Consider the following 23,039-nt stretch of genomic DNA (forward strand, 5'->3'; position numbering starts at 1 on the left):
GGTGCCACAACTATGAGTTGATGCTTCTCATCTCTCTCCCTTCCTGTCTCTTTTTCTTTCTCTCCTTTCTCTTGCTAAAAATAATAAATAAAATGCCTTAACAACAAAACATAAATTATCACAATGATTTTAAAGCAAATTGTAAACTATACAGGGTGGGGCAAAAATAGTTTTACAGTTATTCAGATGAAAAAGATACAATAATTAATACATAATTACACAAGAATCAACTCTGTTACTCCACGTCCTTGCAACTGTAAAGGGTACTGAAGCAGTCACAGGCTGGCTTCATTTCCTTACCCGGGTCTGCCTTGCCCGCACTGAAGGAGCAAGGCCCATCTCCGCCCAACTCCCACCTATGCCTCGCCTCCAGCCCTCAGCTGTCTGGCTCTGACATCCTCTCCAGCTGCAGGTTTGACTTCCCAGAGCTGCTGAACCGTCACCTTTTTAAATTTTATTTATTTTTTTATTTATTCATTTTTAGAGAGGAGAGAGAGAGGTAGAGAGACAGAGAGAGAGAGAAGGGTGGAGGAGCTGGAAGCATCAACTCCCATATGTGCCTTGACCAGGCAAGCCCAGGGTTTTGAACCGGCGACCTCAGCATTTCCAGGTCGACACTTTATCCACTGCTCCACCACAGGTCAGGCCCCATCACCTTTTTAAGGGCAAGGACTTTTCTCTTGTTTATTTTTATATCTACAAAATTCTTTTTTTTTCTTAAGTGAGAGGAGGGGAAATAGAGAGATAGACTCCCACATGTGCCCTGACCGGGATTCACCCAGCAACCCCGGTCTAGGGCTGATGCTCAAATCCACTTAGCTGTCCTCAGCTCCCAGGGCTGATGGTTGAATTGATAGAGCCACTGGCTGTGAGAGGGGAAGAGAAAGAGAAGGGGGAAAGAAGCAGATGATCACTTCTCTTGTGTGCTCTGACCAGGAATTGAACCTGGGATGTCTGCGTGCCAGGTGGTGAATCACCTGGGACAGTTCCCCCTAATAATGGAAATACTAAGACGGCTTTAACTAAATTTTCAGTTGATGATTAAATGCCCCAAAGCAACTGATTTACAAAACTTTCAAGACTTCAGATGTACAGAGAGACTTGAAAACAGCATCTAAAAGTGAGCTTTGTAAAGTGCTTGAGGTAAAAGGGAAGAAAGAGCAGATAAACTAGATCCCTAAGCATGGATTACGGCAACAACTTAAACTTGAGAACGTGGGATCGAGCATGCCAGGCCGACGCTCTATCCACTGAGCAAACCAGCTGGGACCACATATTCAAATTTTAAAATGTCCCTTTCAGAATGAAAAATTCATGTAAGTTAATTCTTTTAGCAATCTATTTAAATTGTGCTTTTAATTTCACATAAAATGTGTCAATAAGAAAATAGGTTAAAAAAAGATTCCCATACTAAAAAAAAATGGGTAAATCTAAGTACAGATTGAAATCTGGTAGTGGTCAGTGTTAATCTTCACTCTCCACTGTTTATGCTTCTTTACTGTTGTTCACAGAGAGGAAGAGGCGAAGTTTGGAGCTGATCCCTCTGACTGCCCGGATGGTGATGGCCCATCTGGTGAATCACCTGGGACACTTCCCCCTTCGTGGGGGCCCGGCCGTGCTGCACAGCCTGGTCAGTGAGAACCACGACAACACGCACACGGAAGCCTCTGAGCTCTCCTCCGAGGTGTTCAGGAGCCCCAACCTGCAGCTGTTTGTGTTTAATGACAGCACCCTCATCTCCTGCCTTCAGACCCCCATGGAGGGACTGGCAGGCAGCTCACCTGTGGGCGCCCTCTCGGACGTGAGAGTAATTGTGAGGGACATCTCAGGGAAGTACTCGTGGGATGGGAAGGTTTTGTATGGACCTTTGGAAGGCTGCTTAGCCCCCAAAAGCAGAAATTCTTCATTGCTGATTTCAGGCTGGCATCATCAAACATGTGGACCTCAGAGAGATTTTCCTCAGACTGAGGAGGGAGATGATGTTCTTGACAAATTACTTGAAAACATTGGCCACACAAGTCCTGAATGCCTTTTACCATCGCAGCTAAAGCTAAATGAGCCTGCCCCACCCCCCTGTGGAATGAACCACGACCAAGAGAAGGGAATCATCGAGGCCATTTTGCGCCAGAGTACACAAGAAGAGGAGTATGTTCAGAAGAGCCATTCTGACTTGGCCACAAGAGTCAACAGCCAGGAGCAGCCCTCACCAGTGGAGCCCCGAGGACCCTTTTATTTCTGCAGGTTGTTGCTTGACGACTTGGGAATGAATTCTTGGGACAGAAGGTAACAATCCACCTAGACCTAACTATTCTGTTATTATTTTTGTGTGGCTGTTCTTTCTTAACTTGGAGTTGAGGAAGCCAAGACTAGAAATGGAAATCTTTCTCTATTTCGGCATTTGCAGTTTACTTTCTGCTGCTGAGCTGAAGCTGGAAACTGTGCTGTATGGACTGCACAGGTTGTTCAGAGCATCAGGGGACAAAGGGCAGCATGACCCTGGAGCTCGGGAGGAGCAGGTTGTCAGTGGGCAGTGCGGTTCAGTGGAGAGCTCTGGGGAGGGGAGCGGATTTGAGCTGGATCCTGACAATGGAGTGGGTTTTTAAAGACAGAGGTGGAGGAAAAGATTCATAGGAGAGCCAATGGTAAAAACACAGGCGCACGAACACAAGCCACATAGCATTTACCACAGAGCCATCCTGTGTCACTATATACCAATGAAATGCAGTGGAATTTTGCTGCCTTTGAATGTCTTAAGGAGAATGGATTTCATTCTTTGGCTTTGATTATAAATGTTTTGTTAATGCTATGTATGGGTAGATGGGTGAATGGATAGATGATAGGTAAGTAGGTCAGTTTATTGACTGGAAAGGACAGAATTGGTCTGAGATTACATAACTTTTCTTCCATCTCTTTTTCTTTATAGGAAGAATTTTCATCTGTTAAAGAAAAATTCAAAATTGTTGAGAGAACTAAAAAATCTGGACTCCCGTCAGTGGTACGTTCAAGTGTGTCGCTCCACTCCCTTTCTTTCTGTTTTGGTGTGTGCTCACGTGGCAGACCCAGCTGCAGCAGTGACCACACCCAGGGGAGGTCTGTGACGTAGACTTGGTGACATTTGCATGAGTTAGCCTTGTGGTATTTTTACCCTTGAAAAATAAGCTTACGTGTTTGCTACACTAACAGGAGGTCAGTGCACCCACCTAACCTGTGCCTTTGGGGACCTTGCCTGTGGTAGCCAGTAGACACGCATTCTTCTTTCATCCCTGTGGTCATCTCCTTCCGTGGGGGAGCAGAGCCTTAGCTGGCTCAGATGTCCTGCCTGCGCTCGCACGTCCTGTTGTTTGAAGTGAGCAGTGTACTGGCATTCTGTAGTTTCTGCTCTACAGTGTTGGCAAGGTTAAAACCAGTTTGAAGTCATCAGTAACTTCCTAATAGTAAGCCTCATTTTCCTAAACTGGTCAAATATCAGGTCTCCCACTTTTTCAAACACTCTTAGAGGCAATTCTGAAAATGAGGTCACAACCAGTTTTTGATTTGGGGAAATGTGTGCTTCCAGAACATCCTAGTGATGTAAGTATAGCACTTTGTATGTAACGCGTGCTCAAAATTCGTAAACAAACTACTTCCTTAATCTTCAGTTTAAAAAACAACAACAAACTCATTAAAAAAAAACAGCTTTTGTTCCTCCTTTATTCCCTTTAAGAATATCTCTCATCAGAGATGCAAACCCTGAAGCCATTCCTCCTCACATTGTCATTTCCAGTCCGGATTGTCACTGTGTTTCTTTTCTGGGGGAAGAGACTGTTCTCTTGGACACTCTGTGAGGGTTTCTTCTGAGGCTCAGGGTTTAGCTTCCCTCTCCCCTGTCCTACAGCATTGAACAGTGGTTGCTGGGGTTCCGAACTCAGCTTTTTAGGCATATGCTGAATTACTCTTGTTTCTTAGTATTAAGGGAAGATGCTGGTATCTTATCATTGTGAGTGTTAATGAACTTTAGTTGCATGAGATACAACTGAATCAGCTCCCTGGAGTGCTGTTACTTTAAAACGTAGCTTTAGACAGCTGATAGGTAATCCTCTACCTCTTCATTAACCTTTGCTTAAAACCCCAACTCCTGGTGCCTTCTTGACATCCAAACAGGTATCAACTTATTTTATGGTAAAGGCTGTTTTTACAAGGTTTTTTTTTTCTTTTTTGTTTGTTTTTTTTAACATAAATAAGTCAGGGAGTGTAGGGCCAGGGGCCACCATTGTCGTGGCCATTCACATGCAGGTTCTCATTGGATTCGGGCAGATGGTAAAGAAACAGTGGAGCCAAAAAATGGTGGACCATTCCTTTTATTAAAGTCCCGAGCCAGCCTGCCGACAAGCAAACAGGCAGGGAAAACACTTTCCTTTTCATTCAGAGCTCCCAAAGCCCTGACACATTCTCCAGTTCCACAACCAGGAGAATCTTCTCTGGTTTCTCCTAGAATCAAAGGCCCCACCAGTCTCAACAGAGTCACAAAGCCCCTCAGCTCTCGTTCTCCATCTGCACAGCTTCTCTTTCCCTGCCGACATGGCTTCTATTTCTTCTCTCTCTGCCAAACGCTCTTCTTCTTCAACACTGCATTCTCTCTCTCTCCCTCTGCCAACATGGCTTGTTTCTGCCTCCTCTTCTTTTCAAAACTTTCTGGCACAGCCTGACCTGTGGTGGCGCAGTGGATAAAGCATCGACCTAGAATGCTGATGTTGCTGGTTCAAAACCCTGGGCTTGCCCAGTCAAGGCACATATGGGAGTTGAAGCTTCCTGCTCCTCACCCCTTCTCTCTCTCTCTCTCTCTCTCTCTCTCTCTACTCTAAAATGAATAAATAAATAAAAATAATTAAAAAAATATAAAAATAAAAAAAAAAACTTTCTGGCACAGAAACCTCTCCTCCAGCAAACATGAGCAAAACAATGGCCCTTCCCAAACAATAAGGTAATCTGCAATTTCACAGACCACATATACCTTGGTGCTGCCCAGCCCCTAATGCAAACTATAAGCGAGCAAACATAAAAACCATATTTTACAAACTTATTTGACCAACAGGGACTCTTTAGCTATGGACAATTTAGACTGTCGCATGTATTGTTCAGTTAGCAGGTAACATACCTGGTTCCTCAACTTTCAGTTAGAATGTTTCTATTTTTTCTGATATTAGTTTCTCTCCCTGTGTCAAAGCATAGTTTTTGCTTAGCATGTTCTTAGGAAAAGTAGAGGCTGTCTTGCAACTATCATCTATATACTGTAAAGTTAACAAAGATGTGAATAGTGTGATGACTGTCAATACAGGTTACAGTGAGCTCCCCTTTTAAATAGTAATGCCTCTGGCCACCACATGGTGAAGTGAAAGTTAAAATTGTTTCTTTTTTGCTTGATTGTTTAATGTGACAGCACAGGGAAACTGAGCTATTCTGGTCTATTCCTAATCAGAAAGAAAAATGGATTCTATTGAGGAAGAGGAAATGGTTTTATGTGTGTGTGCTCCTGAATTACCTGCTCCTTCATGCGTGGATCCTGCAGCTTATGGATATGAAGTGCTGTTGAGGTTGCTAATTATCATTTCAAAAGCCTGGCCTTAATAAGGCCAGACAGCAGCTCTGCATCCTAGCAGGCTCTCTGTGGTGCTAACATTTTGGAGGATGTGAAATTTGATGAATGTTTACAGCTAAAGGTCACTCTCCTCACACCTACATCAGTCATGTAGTCATTGGGGCTTTGATCCTCTGTGCTCCCACATCGAGTTAATGAGGACTCAGATCTGTGAGCAGCTACAATGTTAAAAGCTTAGACTTTAAAAAGGGTAAAATAAAACATTTCAGGTAAACCTAAAATTGTTTTCATGTATGTAAAGTATGTAGAATAGTGAGCTGCCAAAAGAAATTAAGTAGCTCTACCCTTTTCTCCTTTGTTGAAAGAGAGAGTCTTTAGGTCATGGTTATATGGTTATGATCTCTGTTATCTGAGCCCCCAAATTATTATAGATCTAAGAGTAAGCCATTCAGATTCTAGGCTGCCTGTGTACCCTGCCTGTCACTCAGGGAGTCAATGCTGTCATCTTTCGAAGCTCCATACTGCATTGGACCAGCTTTCTGACTCTCTACCAGAGCACTGAGCTCCAGGGATCTGCCCACAAATTCACTGCTCCTCATAACACCTGCTCCCATCAAGAGAGGGGCCCACAGTGCACATGTCTGCCAGGCAGGGCACTCACCTTGCCACCTTCTCTAGTGGCAGCAGGACAGTGTGCATCAAAAGCCTTAATAGAGCATCGCCTCATCTGGGTTCTTGGCAGAGCAATCTGCAGGTGGGAGTGCAAGACAAACCCAGTAACAAGTCCACTGAGGGAATGACTGGGCATTGAGATTTTCATGCCAGATATGATGAAGCAGAGGCTGAACTGAAGCAGAGGAGAACTGAAGAATGTCTGCTACATACAGAGACCATTGAAACACTTCTGTGGCTGGAAAACAGCAACCCCTTGTCAGAAGCATTATTTTATTTGGAATTTCAAGTATATAGAGGATTTGTTTTCCAAAAGTTTGACAAACCTACAGCATTTGCCTTTGGGGACTCCAAGATGGCAGCATAGTAGGCAGACGCACAGACTCCCAGCTCACACCACCAAACTGGATTACAAATTAATTTAGGAACAATCATCATGAAAAACCAACTTTAGACTAAAAGAACAGGTCTCAAAAACCAAGGAGCAAAGAAGAATCCACAACAATCCTGGTAAGGAGTGCGGGGGCACAGTGGGTGCTCCCCTGCTTCCAAGAGCAAGGGGAGGCTGAGGCTGAGAGACAGGGGCTCTCAGTCTCAGAACTGGAGACCCAGCCTAGAAATTCAGGGACTGGATGAGACAGACGGAAAGCATTGAGAGGGGAGAAGAGCAAAGTTCTGTGTGTGGGAATGGCGGGGGTGCTTTAAAGGGACAGGGCAGAAAATATCACTCACAACCACTTGCCTGGGGCCCTGGGGGTGAGGAGGGCTGAGAGGACTGGCTTGTCTTCCATGAAGAAAATGGGGAAAGTGAGACAGATGGTGACAGGCAAAGGAATGTCTGGGATGACCTGGAAAGCTGACTCATCCAGTGTGGAGGCAGCCATAGCTGGGGGAGCAGTTGAACCCTCCACACACACAAGCCTAAAGTGGTTCTGGGTGACCCACCTTCAGAAAGCTGTCCAGCTCCAATCAGCGTGAAAGACACAGCCAAAAGTAGGAAGTGGGGTGGAGGTGCAGTAACTCAGGTCTCCAGGGAGATCTGAGATAGAGCTCCCCCTACTGGAGCCGAGAATGTGCCCTTCCCACCCTCAGAGAGCAACTTACAGAACCCACCTTCAGATTCTAAGAGGTCAGTCACATCTACCACGTTCCTGGATACAGATTCAAATAAGTCCCCTGCTGAGATCAGTAAACAAGCCTACTGCTGAGTTAAGTAAACTGAAAATAAACAAATCAAGACTTCAAAGAGGCTCTACTACATAAGGAGACCACAACTGGAACAAGCCTGCAAGTCACACACAGAAACAATGGGAAGCCAGAGAAAGTTAAGTCGTATGAATCAACAAGACAAATCCCCAGAAAAAGATTTGGAGGAAATGGAAGTAATCAAATTACAGGAAGCAGAATATAAAATAATGATTGTTAGGATGCTTAAGGATCTCAAAGCTACAATAGATGGACTTAATGAACATCTACCTAAATAAAGAAATTGTAAGCATCAAAAAGGACACGGAAATCATAAAGAATAACCAGACAGAAATAACAAACACAGTATCAGAAATGAAGACTACACTAGAAGGAATTAAAACAGGCTGGATTAAGCAGAGGATCGAATCAGCGATTTAGAGGACAAGATAAGCGAAAGCACGGAAACAGAACAGCAAGAAGGAGAGCATCAAAAAGTCCTGGGAAACTCTAAGAGAGCTCTGTGACAACATGAAGAGAAACAATATCGACATAATAGGGGTTCCTGAAGGAGAAGAAAAAGAACGAGGAATAGAAAACCTGATTGAAGAAATTATAGCTGAATATTTCCCTAAACTGATGCAGGAGTCACACAGGTTCAAGAAGCAGAGAGAAACACATTAAAAAAGAACCCAAAGAGACCCACACCAGAACACATCATAATCAAAATACCAAACCTAAGAGATAAAGAAAGAATACTAAAAGCTGTAAAATAAAAACAATCACCTACAAAGGAACCAGCATAAGGATGACATCTGACTTTTCAACAGAAACACTTGAGGCCAGAAGGGAATGGCAAGAAATACTCAAAATAATGCAGAACAAGAACCTACAACCAAGATTTCTTTATCTAGCAAGGCTATCATTTAAAATTGAAGGAGAAATAAAAAGCTTCCCAGACCAAAAAAAAAAAAAACTCAAAGAATTCATCACAATGAAACCAATGCTGCAAGAAATGTTAAGGGGCCTGCTGTAGACATAACAAAGTGGGGGGGGGGAATATAATAAAAGAGAAATGTAGATTTAAACAACAAAATGGCAATAAAAAACTATATATCAATAATAACCTTAAATGTGAATGGATTAAATGCTCCAATCAAAAGACATAGGGTAGCTGAATGGTTAAGAAAACAGGACCTGTACATATGCTGTCTACAAGAGACCTGCCTCAAAACAAAAGATACACATAGTAAAAGGATGGAAAAATATTTCATTCAAATAGAAATTAAAAAAAAAGCTGGGGTAGCAATACTTATATCTGACAAAATAGACTTTAAAACAAAGACTATAGTAAGGGATAAAGAAGGTCAATACATAATGATAAAGAGAGCATTCCATCAGGAAGAGATAACCATTATAAATATCTATGCACCTAATATAGGAGCACTTCAATATATAAAGCTGAGTATGATGGAAATAAAGGGTGAAATCAACAGCAATACTATAATAGTACAGGATTTCAATACCCCACTAACATCACTGGATAGATCTTCAAGAAAGAAAATTAACACAGAAATAACAATTAGGGGACACACTAGATCAACGAGATTTAATAGATATCTTCAGAACCTTTCACCCTAAACCAGCCGAATATACATTCTTTTTAAATGTGCATAGTACATTTTCTAGGATAGACCACATATTAGTACATAAAAACGAGTCTCAACAAATTTAAGAAGATTGAAACCATATCAAGCATCTTCTCTGACCACAATGGCATGAAACTAGATATCAACTGCAATAGAAAAACTGAAAAATACTCAAACAGTTGGAAACTAAACAGCATGTTATTATACGACGAATGGGGCAGCAATGAAATCAAGGAAGAAATAAAAAATTTCCTTGAAACAAATGAAAATGAGCATACAATAACTCAATCTGTGGGACACAGCGAAAGCAGTCATGAGTGGGAAGTTCATAGCATTACAGGCATACCTTAAGAAGCTAGAAAAAGCTCAAATAAACAACTTAACCCTGCAACTAAAAGAACTAGAAAAAGAACAGCAAATAAAACCCACAGGAGGTAGAAGGAATGAAATAAAAAAGATCAGAGTGGAAATAAGTGACATAGAGACTAAAAAAACAATATAGAGGATCAATGAAACCAAGAGCTGGTTCTTTGAAAAGGTAAACAAGATCAATGAATCCTTAGCCAGACTCACCAAGATAAAAAGAGAGGACTTATATAAAATTAGAAATGAGAGTGGAGAAGTAACAACAGACACAACAGAAATACAAAGGATTGTAAGAAAATACTGTGAAGAAGTATATGCCCAGAAATTAGACAATCTAGGTGAAATGGACAAATTCCTTGAAAAATAAAATCTTTCAAAAATCAATCTGGAAGAATCAGAAAACTTAAATAGACTAATTACAACAAATGAGATTGAAACAGTTATTTAAAAACTCCCAGAAAACAAAAGCCCTGGGCCAGATGGCTTCACAGGCGAATTCTGTCGAACATTCAAAGAAGAACTAACTCCTATCCTTCTCAAGCTATTTCAAAAAATTCAAGGCCCTGGCTGGTTGTCTCAGTGGTAGAGCGTCGGCCTGGCGTGTAGGAGTCCTGGGTTCGATTCCTGGCCAGGGCACACAGAGTAGCGCCCATCTGCTTCTCCACCCCTCCCCCTCTCCTTCCTCTCTGTCTTTCTCTTCCCCTCCCGCAGCCAAGGCTCCATTGGAGCAAAATTGGCCCGGGCGCTGAGAATGGCTCTATGGCCTCTGCCTCAGGCACTAGAATGGCTCTGGTTGCAACAGAGCAACGCCCCAGATGGGCAGAGCATTGCCCTCTGGTGGGCATGCCGGGTGGATCTCGGTTGGGCGCAGGCGGGAGTCTGTCTGACTGCCTCCCCGTTTCCAACTTCAGAAAAATACAAAAAAAATTCAAGAAGAGGAAAAACTTCCAAGCTCCTTTTATGAGGCGAGCATAATTCTGATTCCAAAACGAGGCAAAGACAACACAGAGAAAGAAAACTATAGGCCAATCCCTGATGAACTTAGATGCTAAAATTCTCAACAAAATATTAGCAAACCAAATCCAGCAATACATGAAAAAAATCATACATCATGATCAAGTGGGATTTATTCTGGGGAGCCAAGGCTGGTACAGTATTTGCAAATCAATCAATATGATTCATCACATAAACAAAAGAAAGGACAAAAACCACATGATAATATCAATAGATGCAGAAAAAGCATTTGATAAAATCCAGCATCCAGTTTATGATCAAAACTCTTAGCAAAGTGGGAATACAGGGAACATACCTCAACATGATAAAGGCAATCTATGACAAACCCACAGCCAACATTATACTCAATGGGCAAAAATTAAAAGCAATCCTCTTAAGATCAGGAACAAGGCAGGGGTGCCCCCTTTTACCACTCTTATTCAACATCATTCTGGAAGTCTTAGCCACAGCAATCAGACAAGATGAAGAAATAAAAGGCATCCAAATTGGAAAGAAGTAAAACTATCATTATTTGCTGATGATATGATACTGTACATAGAAAATGCTAAAGTCTCAGTCAAAAAACTACTGGACCTTATTATAAATGAATTCAGCAAGGTAGCAGGATATAAAATTAATACTCAGAATTCAGAGGCATCTGTCTGAAACAGAAATTAAGAAAACAATCCCTTTCACTATTGCAACAAAAAAATAAAGTTCCTAGGAGTAAATTTAACCAAGGTGATTAAAGACTTGTACTCAGAAAATTATAAAACATTGATAAAAGAAATCAAGGAAGATACAAACAAATGGAAGCATATACCGTGTTCATTGTTAGGAAGAATAAACATCATTAAATTGTCCATATTAATATCCCAAAGCAATTTATAAATTCAGTGCAATTCCTATTAAAATACCAATGGCATACTTCAAAGATATAGAACAAATATTCCAAAAATTCATATGGAACCAAAATAGAACATGAATAGCCTCAGCAATCTTGAAAAAGAAGAATGAAGTGGGTGGTATCACACTTCCTGATGTTAAGTTATACTACAAGGCCATTGTACTCAAAAGAGCTTGGTACTGGCATAAGAAAAGGCATATAGATCAATGGAACAGAACAGAGAACCCAGAAATAAACCCACACCTTTATGGCCAATTGATATTTGACAAGGGTGGTAATAGCATACAATGGAGTAAAGACAGTCTCTTTAACAAATGGTATTGGGAAACTTGGACAGCTACCTGCAAAAAAATGAAACTTGACCACCAACTTACACGATTCACAAAAATAAACTCAAAATGGATAAAAGACTTAAATGTAAGTCGTGAAACCATAAACATCCTAGAGGAAAACATAGGCAATAAACTCTATATCATCACTCGCAACAATATATTTGCTGATTTATCTCCACGCACAAGGGAAATAAAAGACAGGATGAACAAATGGGACTATATCAAACTAAAGAGCTTTTGCACAGCTAAAGACAATATGAACAGAATAAAAAGACAAACCACACAATGGGAGAACATATTCGACAGTACATCTGATATGGGGTTAATAACCAAAATTTATAAAGAACTTTTAAAACTCAACACCAGAAAGATAAACAATCCAATCCAAAAATGGGCAAAAGAAATGAATAGACACTTCTCCAAAGAGGACATACAGATGGCCAATAGGCATATAAAAAAATGTTCAATGTCACCAATCATCAGAGAAATGCAAATTAAAACCACAATGAGATACCACCTCACACCAGTCAGAGTGGCACTCATTACCAAAACAACACAGAATAAATGCTGGAGAGGATGTGGAGAAAAGGGAACTCTCCTGCACTGCTGGTGGGAATGCAGACTGGTGTAGCCACTGTGGAAAACAGTATGAGATTCCTTAAAAAATTAAAAATGGAACTGCTTTTGACCCAGCCTTCTCACTTTTAGGAATATATCACAAGAACACCACATCACTGATACAAAAGAAGAAATGCACCCCCATGTTTATGGTAGCATTGTTCACAATAGCCAAGATCTGGAAACAGCCCAAGTGTCTGTCAGTGGACAAGTGGATTAAAAAGCAGTGGTACATATACACAATGGAATACTACGTGGCCATGAAAATGAAGGAAATCTTACCTTTTGCAACAATATGGACCTGAAAACTATTATGCTAAGTGAAATAAGCCAGGCAGAAAAAGAAAAATATTATATGACCTCACTCATTTGAGGAATTCCATGAACAATATGAACTGAGGAACGGAATAGAGACAGAGGCGGGATCAAAGGATCCAGAAGGAAAGCAGACAGAGGGAAAGGGGCTGATAGGCTGATAGGATGGGATGAGAGCAGAAAAGCAAATCCTAGAGGGAAAGGGGGAGGGCGTTACGGGGAGGGAGATAAGGGGGATATAGTGAGGAACATGGGGGAGGGGAGGATGTATTCAGGGGGACACTAGAATCTATGTAAACACAATAAATTAAAATAAAATAAAACCCTTAACCATGGGCAATGACCAAGCATCCATTTCTATCAATACGTTTTTAGGACAGATCAAAGAGAGTATGAAAATGTCTTTAATAATAGAAGCAACCTAAATGTCCTATAAAGAGGATTTGGGATGTAGTATATTAATGTAATGGGATGTTGTACAACCATTTAATAACTGAGTTATAGAAGTAGATGGTATCACAGTGCTCACATTCAAATATGGTTCAAATGGAGAATTCTATGTTATGTATATTTTATACAATAAAGTGTTCAGAAATATTTTAACTGAAAATATCAGTTGCAAAACAGAATATAATAGCCGCTCATTTACATATACAAAATGGTAACAGTTTATGTTCTTTGCTTATATATTGAAATAACAAGTTTTTGTAATTTTTTGTAAAACTTGTAATTTTTCTTGTATGTTTATTACATGCAAACTATGGGGAAAATGAATAAGCTATCTGGATAAATAAGAGGATGCCCTCCTCTTCCGTATATTTAATATGAGGTTTTTTTTTGGTTGAGTTTCAATTTATTTGCTTATTATTGTAATAAAAGAAAATAATCCACAGTAGGAAATACTAATGAATATGTTAAAAAATAGAGCCCAAATTCCACTAATATGGATGTCTAACCAGATCACAATGTTAAGATATTATACAATTAGACAATAGAAACATTTTCATCTTGTTTAAGCAACTGGTAGTTTTCTCTGGGATTTTTTCAGAATAGAATACAGAAATAAGGAGAGGACTGGACTACTGTGTAAGTGGTAATCCAGAATTTGAGAAGATAGAGACGGGAGTCAAACTCTTGGATGATGAGGCTGTGGAATGAGCAATTCTTGATTAAAGCTTGTTTCATTGAGAATCACGTCTTTATCTCTCAGCTGTCACCAGATTGCTTGGTATAGGTCCAGTTATTTTGACACTTCACTCTTGGGTAATTTGTAGAAAATATTCACTAATACATTTAAATATATCATCATATCTCTGGTCATTTCACCAGACATATGAGTGGGCATCCACTGTGTGCCAAGGACTGTGTTAGATGCACGAAAGGTAAAAAGTAAGGCTACTTTCCTCAGTGCGCGTGTTATGTTTACAGGGTGCAAGAGCAACGTGCCCAGAATCCATCATGGAGGGAGTGGATGGAAGAATATTTACAGCCCAAGTTTTCTATAGACAGCTGTTCACCCTACCAGGCACCCTCAGATCAGACCAGTTAGATCATAGAGAGGGTATACCCCCTCACAAAGAAAATATCTAAGAAGTTTCTGTTTCTCATAAAGTCTTGTGAGGCATGTTCTATAATTCCAGTTATAGAACTACCCATATCCATAGCTCAAAGTGTAGAAAATGAAATAATGGGTGGGTCACATGGATCTAATCATATTGATGTCTCTTTGAAATGCTTTCAAAGATACTTTATACCAAAAGTGGAGAGAACTTGTCAAGTAGTGTGTTATGACATGCTGTTAAGTATATCTTGTGTATTGAGAGAGTGATCTGCAGAACCAGACTGTCCTGCTTCAGTTCCCAGTCCCCTGCTTGGGTTGTATGCCTTTTTAAAACTTTCTCTGCCTCCCTTCAACCATCTCTACCAGGCAGGTCGTGATGATAATACTTACCTCATTAGGGCAATAGCAAAGAGTAAATGAAATAATGTGAGGAACTGTCGTAGGACAGTTACTGACCCCTAGTAAGTTCTCAGTAGGAGTCGTGCTGGTGGTAGTAGTAAAATAAAATTATATATATAAGAAATCTCACTCCTTTAAATTTAAATTTTTATAGCCGTGAAACGCATAAAATTGCAGTGTTTTACATTGCTGAAGGCCAAGAAGACAAGTGTTCAATCCTCTCCAATGAAAAAGGAAGCCAAGCGTATGAAGACTTTGTTGCTGGACTTGGATGGGAGGTAATTCATTTCCTTCCATAGATATTAGTTGACCAGCACTATTTAAAGATAAAAATAAATGAGATGTTGATTGCACATGTTTTTACATTCAAGTGTAGCATGAGTGGAGTTCTGGAGTTAAAAGATATATTGAATTTGACATCTTTTATTAGTTGTTTCTCAGTATACGTGAATTTTGTTTCCCCTTAACTTCCCTCATCACGTTATTTCATTTGCTCTTTATCAGAGCTGAATAGTCAGATCAGCTCAGACCAGCCGACCCAGCATAGACAGTCTGTAGTAAGAGAAGACGAATATGAGCTGAGAAGCGATGGCTTTGGCCACCACATGGAGACTGGGGAAGAAGTGCATGACTTGGTGGGTGAAAAGATGAAGAAAGAGTTGGATGAAGTCAAAAGCTGGAATGAAAATCAAATATAGTAGTTAGGATAGTTTAACTATAAACCTATTTCTCTGGGGTAGATCCCAGGATGACTAACCTGAAAAAAATCTGTTTTTTCTTTGCTAAATGGTACTTTGACAGACATGTATAAATTTATACACACACGTGCATACACACATCTGTTCCTAGGAATATAATCTAAAGAAAAAAATATCCCCAGAATCTAAAAGAATTTAGAATAGTTAAAATGAAAATCGCTATATCTGAAATAATTTTTCTTCTTACTACTTTTGTTTGGGTTTCTTGGTTATCTGTGCTGTGAGAAACTCTGTGGGCTCCTAAGGAAGACTTGTCTCTTAGAGTTGAGGTTAGCAAAGGGACTGATGTGGAGGTGGGGACAGGATAAGAGCACTTCAAGGTCAAGACCTTATACTTTCTAGAAGGTCAAGTACATTTTCGTCTAAAAGTTATTACATTTCCAATAAATGATTGTTCTTCTTACTTCTTTGTCATACAAAATACTTATTTAACTAATAGGTTTTTAAAAAATATATTTTTTTAACTGGAGTTTTAAGAAAAGGCAAACTGATTAATTCCATGTATATATTCATTGTATTTGGCACAGAAGAGATTCTTCTGTTTTTTTCTATTGTGTTTGAATAGTTGCTTTGCTAAAATAATACTAGTTTATGAAAATTTAAAAAAAGGATCTAGGTACTGAGAAGTCAAAATTGATGACACAGCTTGAAAAGCATTATGACTCAGACTTGTGGCAGTGGTGTCTACTGGAACAGTCCTTTCAAAGCAGAATAGCAATGGCTGTTAAATTTCAAAACATCTCCACCCCTTGACCCTACAGCCTACAGACAGTGCTTTGAGTGCTCCTCTGCTTTGAGTAGCAGAAAACTCCATGATACCATCAGGGAAGCTGTGTGTGTGTGTGTGTGTGTATGTACCTAGACACAGAGATGCACACCTACATGTATGTAAATGCACACACACACACACAGGAGGAAACAAACTTAAAGAAATGTGCACCAAACTTTTGATAGTGGTTTTCTTAGGTCGGTAGGATTATAGAGCACTTTTATTGTTAATATTTCTTAATATTTTAATTTTGTTTAACTTTGTGTTACATTGTTTTTTTTCTTCTGAAAGCTATAGAAATGAACATAATTAGATTTTTTTGAAACTCCACATAGCTGGTCAGTGACTAAGAGCAGCTGATGTCTTAGGCTTACCCTTTCCCTCTCTGTGGCCTGGCCAGGTGGATCTGTCCACCCACTGCGGCTTCATGGGCGGGCTCCAGCGCAACGGCAGCACAGGGCAGACCGCCCCGTACTACGCTACCTCAACCGTGGAGGTGATCTTCCACGTCTCCACTCGCATGCCGTCAGACTCAGACGACTCACTCACCAAAAAGGTAAGGCTCTGGTTTGTAGGCGGGAGCTCCAAGAGCCAAGAGCCGCACCACAGCCATGGCACAACCTGTGCTGAGACCGGGGGTCCCTGGGCTGGGGCGCAGAGTCATTCTTCTCAGGCTGCCGTTGTAGTTAACTGGAAATACTGGCGTGGCACAGACTGGATCAGGAGACCCCAAACTTTTTACACAGGGGACCAGTTCACTGTCCCTCAGACCGTTGGAGGGCCACCACATACAGTGCTCCAGTACACTGACCACCAATGAAAGAGGTGCCCCTTCCGGAAGTGTGGCGGGCCGGATAAATGGCCTCAGGGGGTCGCATGCGGCCCGCAGGCCGTAGTTTGGGGACGCCTGGACTAGATAAAGGGAGATATGAATAGCATCAATCATTTGGGTCTTAAATCCTGAGATTAAGATTTAGGCAAAGGAAGGATCTTAAATGGACTATTTTTTATCTTCTCTCCCATGACTGTTAACTGACGAAAGTAATGCTGGTGGCCTCTCAGGTTGGCAGAGGTCACACGCTGTAGAGAGCCCGTACTGGGGGGCTCAGACCCGCTGGGGAGGTCCCACAGTGTCTGACACAATGATGCATGCAGGGGAGCTGCTGTCCATTGTCCCACCTTTGCCACTTACCTTGTGTTCTCTTTCACGTCGGCCTTGTGAGCAGTTTTTCTGGAATTCCCAGGAAAGCTCCTCCATCCCTGAGTAACCTCCCCCCACCCCGGGAAAGAGCCCTGTACTTTCCCGTCTGCTGTGTGCTCGCCTCTGTGACTACTGTTAGCAGAGAGGAGCACCAAGTGGGAGAGGCATTTAATCTGGGGAGGAAGCCCGGAAATCTGACCACTCTGGAGCTTCCAGATAAGCAGAACTTCAACTAGACTACTAGTGAGTGGCAGGACCTGGAGTTCCAACCTCACACCACTGTCTTCCTACAGGGATTCAAGGAGCAGGTCCTACAGGTGCTGATTAAGGCTGGCCTGGGTCGGGGTCTGGTGTGGTTATGATAGCCACAGTCTGGACCTGGGCTCAAGCATGTATCCTGTTACTTCACCAGTCTGTGCCTCAGTTTCCATTTCTATTAAATGAGATTTAAAAAATCACAGCCTGAGTCCCAGGGTTGTTGTACAGTAAATGGATAATGCTTGTAAACGTGCTTAGCACAGTGCCTGCTAAGATCTTTAACCGTCAGCTCATCACTGCCCCTCGCTGACTGATTCTGTTATCCCCTGCCCCATTAGGCAGATAGTCAATATTGGCCAATGGGCCTCTCTGTCCCTGCTTTATTCCTTTCCTCTGCAGCTTGGTCTTTTCACTACTGTGGCTGCAGACCTCTGGGCCACATTCATGGTGGGCAGCAGTGAATCTGCTATGACGCCTCCGACCTCTGGTCACAGCGCAGTCCCAGACAACCCCCAGTGGCCGAGTGTCTGGAATGCACAAAGCGTGACTGGCTTTCACGCCTTGGCCCATGCACTAGCATAGCTCCTGCAGGCTGTGAGCTGGCTCCACAGACGTGAGGGAACTGCTTCCACGTCCCAGGTTTTGATAGTTGCCCTGGCAGAGGTGTGTGTTCTTAGTGAGAGCACTGTGCCCTCAGAGAATTGACTCCAGAGAACCCAGACCCCGGTAGGGCTTACTCGCATTTTATTTTTACTTCCTTGTGTATCACTGCTGCTCTGCAAATGTATCACCATAGTCTATGATTTTATGACTAAGAACTATTAAAAGATAGGTTTATATATAAAATTTTTATAAATTATTTCCTTAGTAAAGTAGGATTGTCTTTTTTTGAGAAGAGATGTAGTATTTTCTGGTTAAAACACCATGCCATAAATAATGTCCCAAGGCTTGGCCTGCCTGCAACATTCCCTACTATAATAATAAAAATTCAGATGATCCCGTTTGCAGCTCCAAGATTTAGCATCATTAGCGACAAACTCTCTTTGTCGGAATGTCTCACAGCTAGACTAAAACTCAGTCACAGTAACAGCAGTCCACAGTTTCTGGTCTTATTCTAAGTAAATTGTCCCTAACAGCTTAAAAATGAGCTGCAGAATTCTAAAGTGATTCATGCTCTCTTCTGCTCCTGTCGTGGGGGAACTTGTTCAATTCTGCAGCCCGGCTGCAACCCCACACTGAACTCTTGATCCTTCACTGCAGAAATTTGTTAGCTCTCGCTAGATTAGATTTTTCACAGCTAATCTAACTGCTGTAGGGTCTGCAGAGTGGGGGCCGAGCTGTGCTATTGGATTTGTCCAATTCATTTGACTCCAGGACTATAATTGCACTTATGTCTTACAAGGCTTTTATAGCCTCAGGCTGGCCAGCCGCATAAAAAACAAATTGGCAGTGATACAGGACGAGCAAAAAGGATGAAAGGCCCACATTATCAGTCTCCAGGCAGCACTGTGCTGGCAGGAAGTTTCTTGGTTAATTTACAAATAAAACTTAGATTTTAGGATGGGCACACTGTCAGCTGAACAATGGGGATGTCAGGCCTGACTGTTACTTAGTAAAAGTAGCAGTCGGGCCCACTGAGGGGCAGGAATTCTTCAATCAAACAGACGACTCCTTCTGGAGCCAGCTGGCGATGTAATGCAATTAGTCGAGAAAGGAGGTCAGCCTGTTAGGTGTGTACCATGACCAGTGTCACCAGCGCATGCTGCCTGGCAGCAGCAGGCCAGAATGGCCTAGGTGGAGGGACTTGAAACTCTGTCAGGGCGAGAAGTGGGAGGACGTGCACTTCATTTCTTAAGACTTAAGAGCTGAGCATTTGTCCTGAGCCTTTTAGGCGCCTGCACATTCTGGAGCCTGCTGTGCGGTTGAAGCAGGCGCTGGTGTGAATGACAGCTCCTTCCCAGCACGGGACTCACCTCCTCCCAGGTTATGCACGAGTCATAGCAACCTGTCCTGTGTGCACCGAACTCTCTGATGGGTCTCTGGTTCAAGGGCCTGTAATCAGAAATCTTCAAAACTCACAGAATAACATCTCTAATGAAATCCCGTTTAAACAGAGCAACACTTTGAAGTTTCCAGTCTGTGGTCTGACATGGCTGACAGGAGGCCAGCTTGATTTATTCGTTTTACCTGCTTGTATTCCTGTCATCAGCAGAAGTGGGTGCTTGGCACCTTAGCTCTGAGCTTTGTGAGCTAACCAGGTAGACATTGATGGATACAGAGGTGTGAGGCTCGTGACGTTGAAAGCAGCTTTGAGATGATGGATAGTGTGTTAATACCACCCCAAACTGGCTCTTCCCTAATTACAGAATTGCCACACTGGGAGGATGGGTCTGTTGGTGTGATACTATTCTCCTTTGCTGTGGTTCTGAAGTGCAGTTGCAAACAGAATTAGGAGAGACTTACTTAGGTTCTACAATTGAGTAACCTAATTTAGAGAAGGGAGAGTAACTGCAGTATTTCAATAATCAGTCTTACCTCTGAGCCAATGCCTTGCAGTGTGTGCTTCTGGCTCCACAAGAGCCATCCCAGGAGAGGTGACGCCATAGGGTGCTGGCTTAGGTGGCAGCCCCACGTTCGGAAGGGGTTAGGTAGGTAGGTCAATTGTGTTAAGACCTTTGTGCCAGCATTATACCAGGGGGCACAGAACCACCAGGAAGGTTGGCTCTCTTTGCCAGGATGAGTAGTAGAGGTATGAGTTCTGGGGAGCCCCAGCTTTCAAAATTAGCTTCTGCTGGTCTAAATTCCCCCCAAAGTTTCAACTTGATACCACTGAGATTCCTCTTGAAAATATGTCTTTATTGTGCCTCTGGAGATACTATTACCATGTTTTCACTCCAAAAGGGTTGCATTTCAGAAGTGTGTTGTGAGGTCCCTGAATATTTTATCAAAAAGGAAAAAGAAAAGAAAGAAAAGTTTGAACATCTGATATGGAAATAGAAAAATAGAGATGTTTAGTGTTATTATGAGTACCCACTGTTGTTTTTTTTAATTTACTTATTTTAACTATATGTAATGGGTTGCATGCTAGCTACCCTTTTAGCCTTTCTGTGTGAGGGGAGAGGAGAAGAAAACAGAAGACGTGGTGAGTAGTTTTGCACTTAGAAAGTTGTAGACACCATTAAATGGTTCTGGATCGTCGTGACTTGTGCTCAGCATCCACAGATGCATTTGTCCCGGAGCCCATAGTCAGACACAATGAAATCGTGCACCCCTCTCTATAGGTGCAACGGTACAGGTGCACATCTCTTTCTTAAAAATCATCTTGTATATTTGTTCCCAGAAGTAGGAGCGAGTGAAGAATAAGGAGGCACTGTAGCAAACCAGCTTCCTTTGTAACCTTATAAATGGAAAGGAGGCCATGTTAGGGTCACTTTGGATTTTCCTTTTGTGGTCAAATAGTCTACAAAGAAAATGGTATTTATATTAACATTTTAAATAAATAGTATTCCAAAGCATTTCTTTTTTTTTATATTTTAAGACAAAATGAAAACATTCACTTTGAGACAACATTTCTCTCTTATTAAAGTGCCTCTGAATTTAGTCACCTTTAGGGTTCATCTATCAACATGGGCTAGCAAGCAAGAAGTGCTTTTTCATGGTGGTAGACAGTGATTTGTGGTGTGTCAGAGGACTGAAACCTCAGATTTTGGGGAGGTATCAAAGAGTTTTAGGACGTCAATTTTGGCCAACAATTTTTTTTAAGATTTTGTTTATTGATTTTAACAGAAAGAGGAGTGAGGAGAGGAGTGAGAAGTATCAACTCACAGTTGCTTCAGTTTAGTTGTTTGTTGCTCGCATGTGCCTTGACCGCATGTGCAAGCCCAGGGTTTTGAACCGGCGACCTCAGAGTTCCAGGTCGTAGCTCTATCCACTGTGCCACCACAGGTCAGGCTCACCAGAATTTTAATCTCTATGATCTGGTTTCTGTAGTCACACTTTCAGGCTCACTCAGATGATTTTATGTGCTGCTCTCTCCAGCCCAGGACCTGTGGTCATCACGTAGCTTTATTACAGGAGTCCTTGCATCTGACAGAGCTCAGCCCTGGAAGAACTCTCAGAGGTCCTTTCCTTGGAGGCATGCAAAAAAGCCCCTAACTAACACCTGGCATCTCTGAGTTGTTTTTAAATTTTATGGTTCTCTGGCCTGACCAGCCGGTGGCGCAGTGGATAGAGCGTTGGACTGGAATACAGATGATCCAGGTTCGAGACCCCGAGGTTGCCAGCTTGAGCGCGGGCTCATCTGCGTTGATGAGCAAAGCTCACCAGCTTGGATCCAAGGTCGTTGGCTTGAGCAAGGGGTTACTTGGTCTGCTGTAGCCCCACGGTCAAGGCACATATGAGAAAGCAAGCAATGAACAACTAAGGTGTCGCAACAAAAAACTGATGATTGATGCTCCTCTCTCCATTCCTGTCTATCTGTCCCTATCTATCCTTCTCTCTGACTCTCTCTCTGTCTCTGTAAACAAAACAAAACAAAACAAAATTTATCACTCTTTGTGTATAAAATGATAAACAAGTGGGCTAAGTTATTTGAGCTGTGACAACACAAGTAGTTTTGGGCATAGGCTTGTTAGCCGTGAAAACTAGAAATGGCGCTGAATTAGGAGCCCCACCCAGGTTTCCGTCCTGATGCCACCACTGTCCATGCACCTTCAGAAGGGGACGCCTTTTCCTTCCTGAGCCCCTTTGCCTCCTTGTGAGATAACGTAAAAAGTAAAGCAAACAGTATGTGTGAACATACTTTCTATACAGTAAGGCACTCTTTAAATGCTAGGTACTAGTGTTCTTACTACATTGAAGTAGTATTCATTAGTATGTATACTAGTAAGTATTTAGTATGTATACTAATATTAAATATTAGTATGTATACTAATAAATATTTAGTATTTAGTAGTATGTATAAAATTAAGAATTATCAGAAGTCTAGTTTTTATATATTTGGTAACAGTTGTGTTATAATGGCTTATATTCTCTTATGTTCATATTCTTTTTTTCTTAACCATTAAATTAAGTCTTATGAAGCTCTACTATAACATGGGATTAAAAACTCATGTTAATTGTTTATAAGCATGCTCAGCAATATAAGCATAAGGTTTTGATGCAGGAGTAAAATTTAATTTAAAAAAATCCTTGAGCCTGACCAGGCAGCAGTGCAGAGGATAGAGTGTTGGCCCAGGATGCTGAAGACCCTGGTTCAAAACCCTGAGGTTGCTAGCTTGAGTGCAGCTCATCCGGCTTGAGCACAGGCACACCAGCTTGAGCGTGGGGTGTCTGGCTTGAGCGTGGAATCATAGACATGACCCTATGGTCGCTGGCTTGAGCAAGGGATCATTGGCTCCTCTAAAGCCCCTTGGTCAAGGCACTTATGAGAAAGCAATCAATGAACAACTAAGGTGCCCCAATTATGAGTTGATGCTTCTC

The 23,039-nt window shown here is 41.8% G+C and overlaps 1 protein-coding gene across 3 annotated transcripts in view; it reads left to right on the forward strand.

Moving 5' to 3' along the window:
* The window catches only part of RALGAPA2 (Ral GTPase activating protein catalytic subunit alpha 2), a 379,248-nt gene that overhangs the window by 240,493 nt on the left and 115,716 nt on the right, over positions 1-23,039 (forward strand). For all 3 annotated transcript variants that reach the window (XM_066386989.1, XM_066386988.1, XM_066386990.1), the window contains 4 exons: positions 1,512-2,283; positions 2,924-2,995; positions 14,727-14,850; positions 16,500-16,655. In XM_066386989.1, coding sequence (XP_066243086.1) covers positions 1,512-2,283; positions 2,924-2,995; positions 14,727-14,850; positions 16,500-16,655 — 1,124 coding nt within the window. The remainder of the gene's footprint in view (positions 1-1,511; positions 2,284-2,923; positions 2,996-14,726; positions 14,851-16,499; positions 16,656-23,039) is intronic.

Source organism: Saccopteryx leptura, chromosome 5, assembly GCF_036850995.1.
Source record: "Saccopteryx leptura isolate mSacLep1 chromosome 5, mSacLep1_pri_phased_curated, whole genome shotgun sequence".
NCBI lineage: Eukaryota > Metazoa > Chordata > Mammalia > Chiroptera > Emballonuridae > Saccopteryx > Saccopteryx leptura.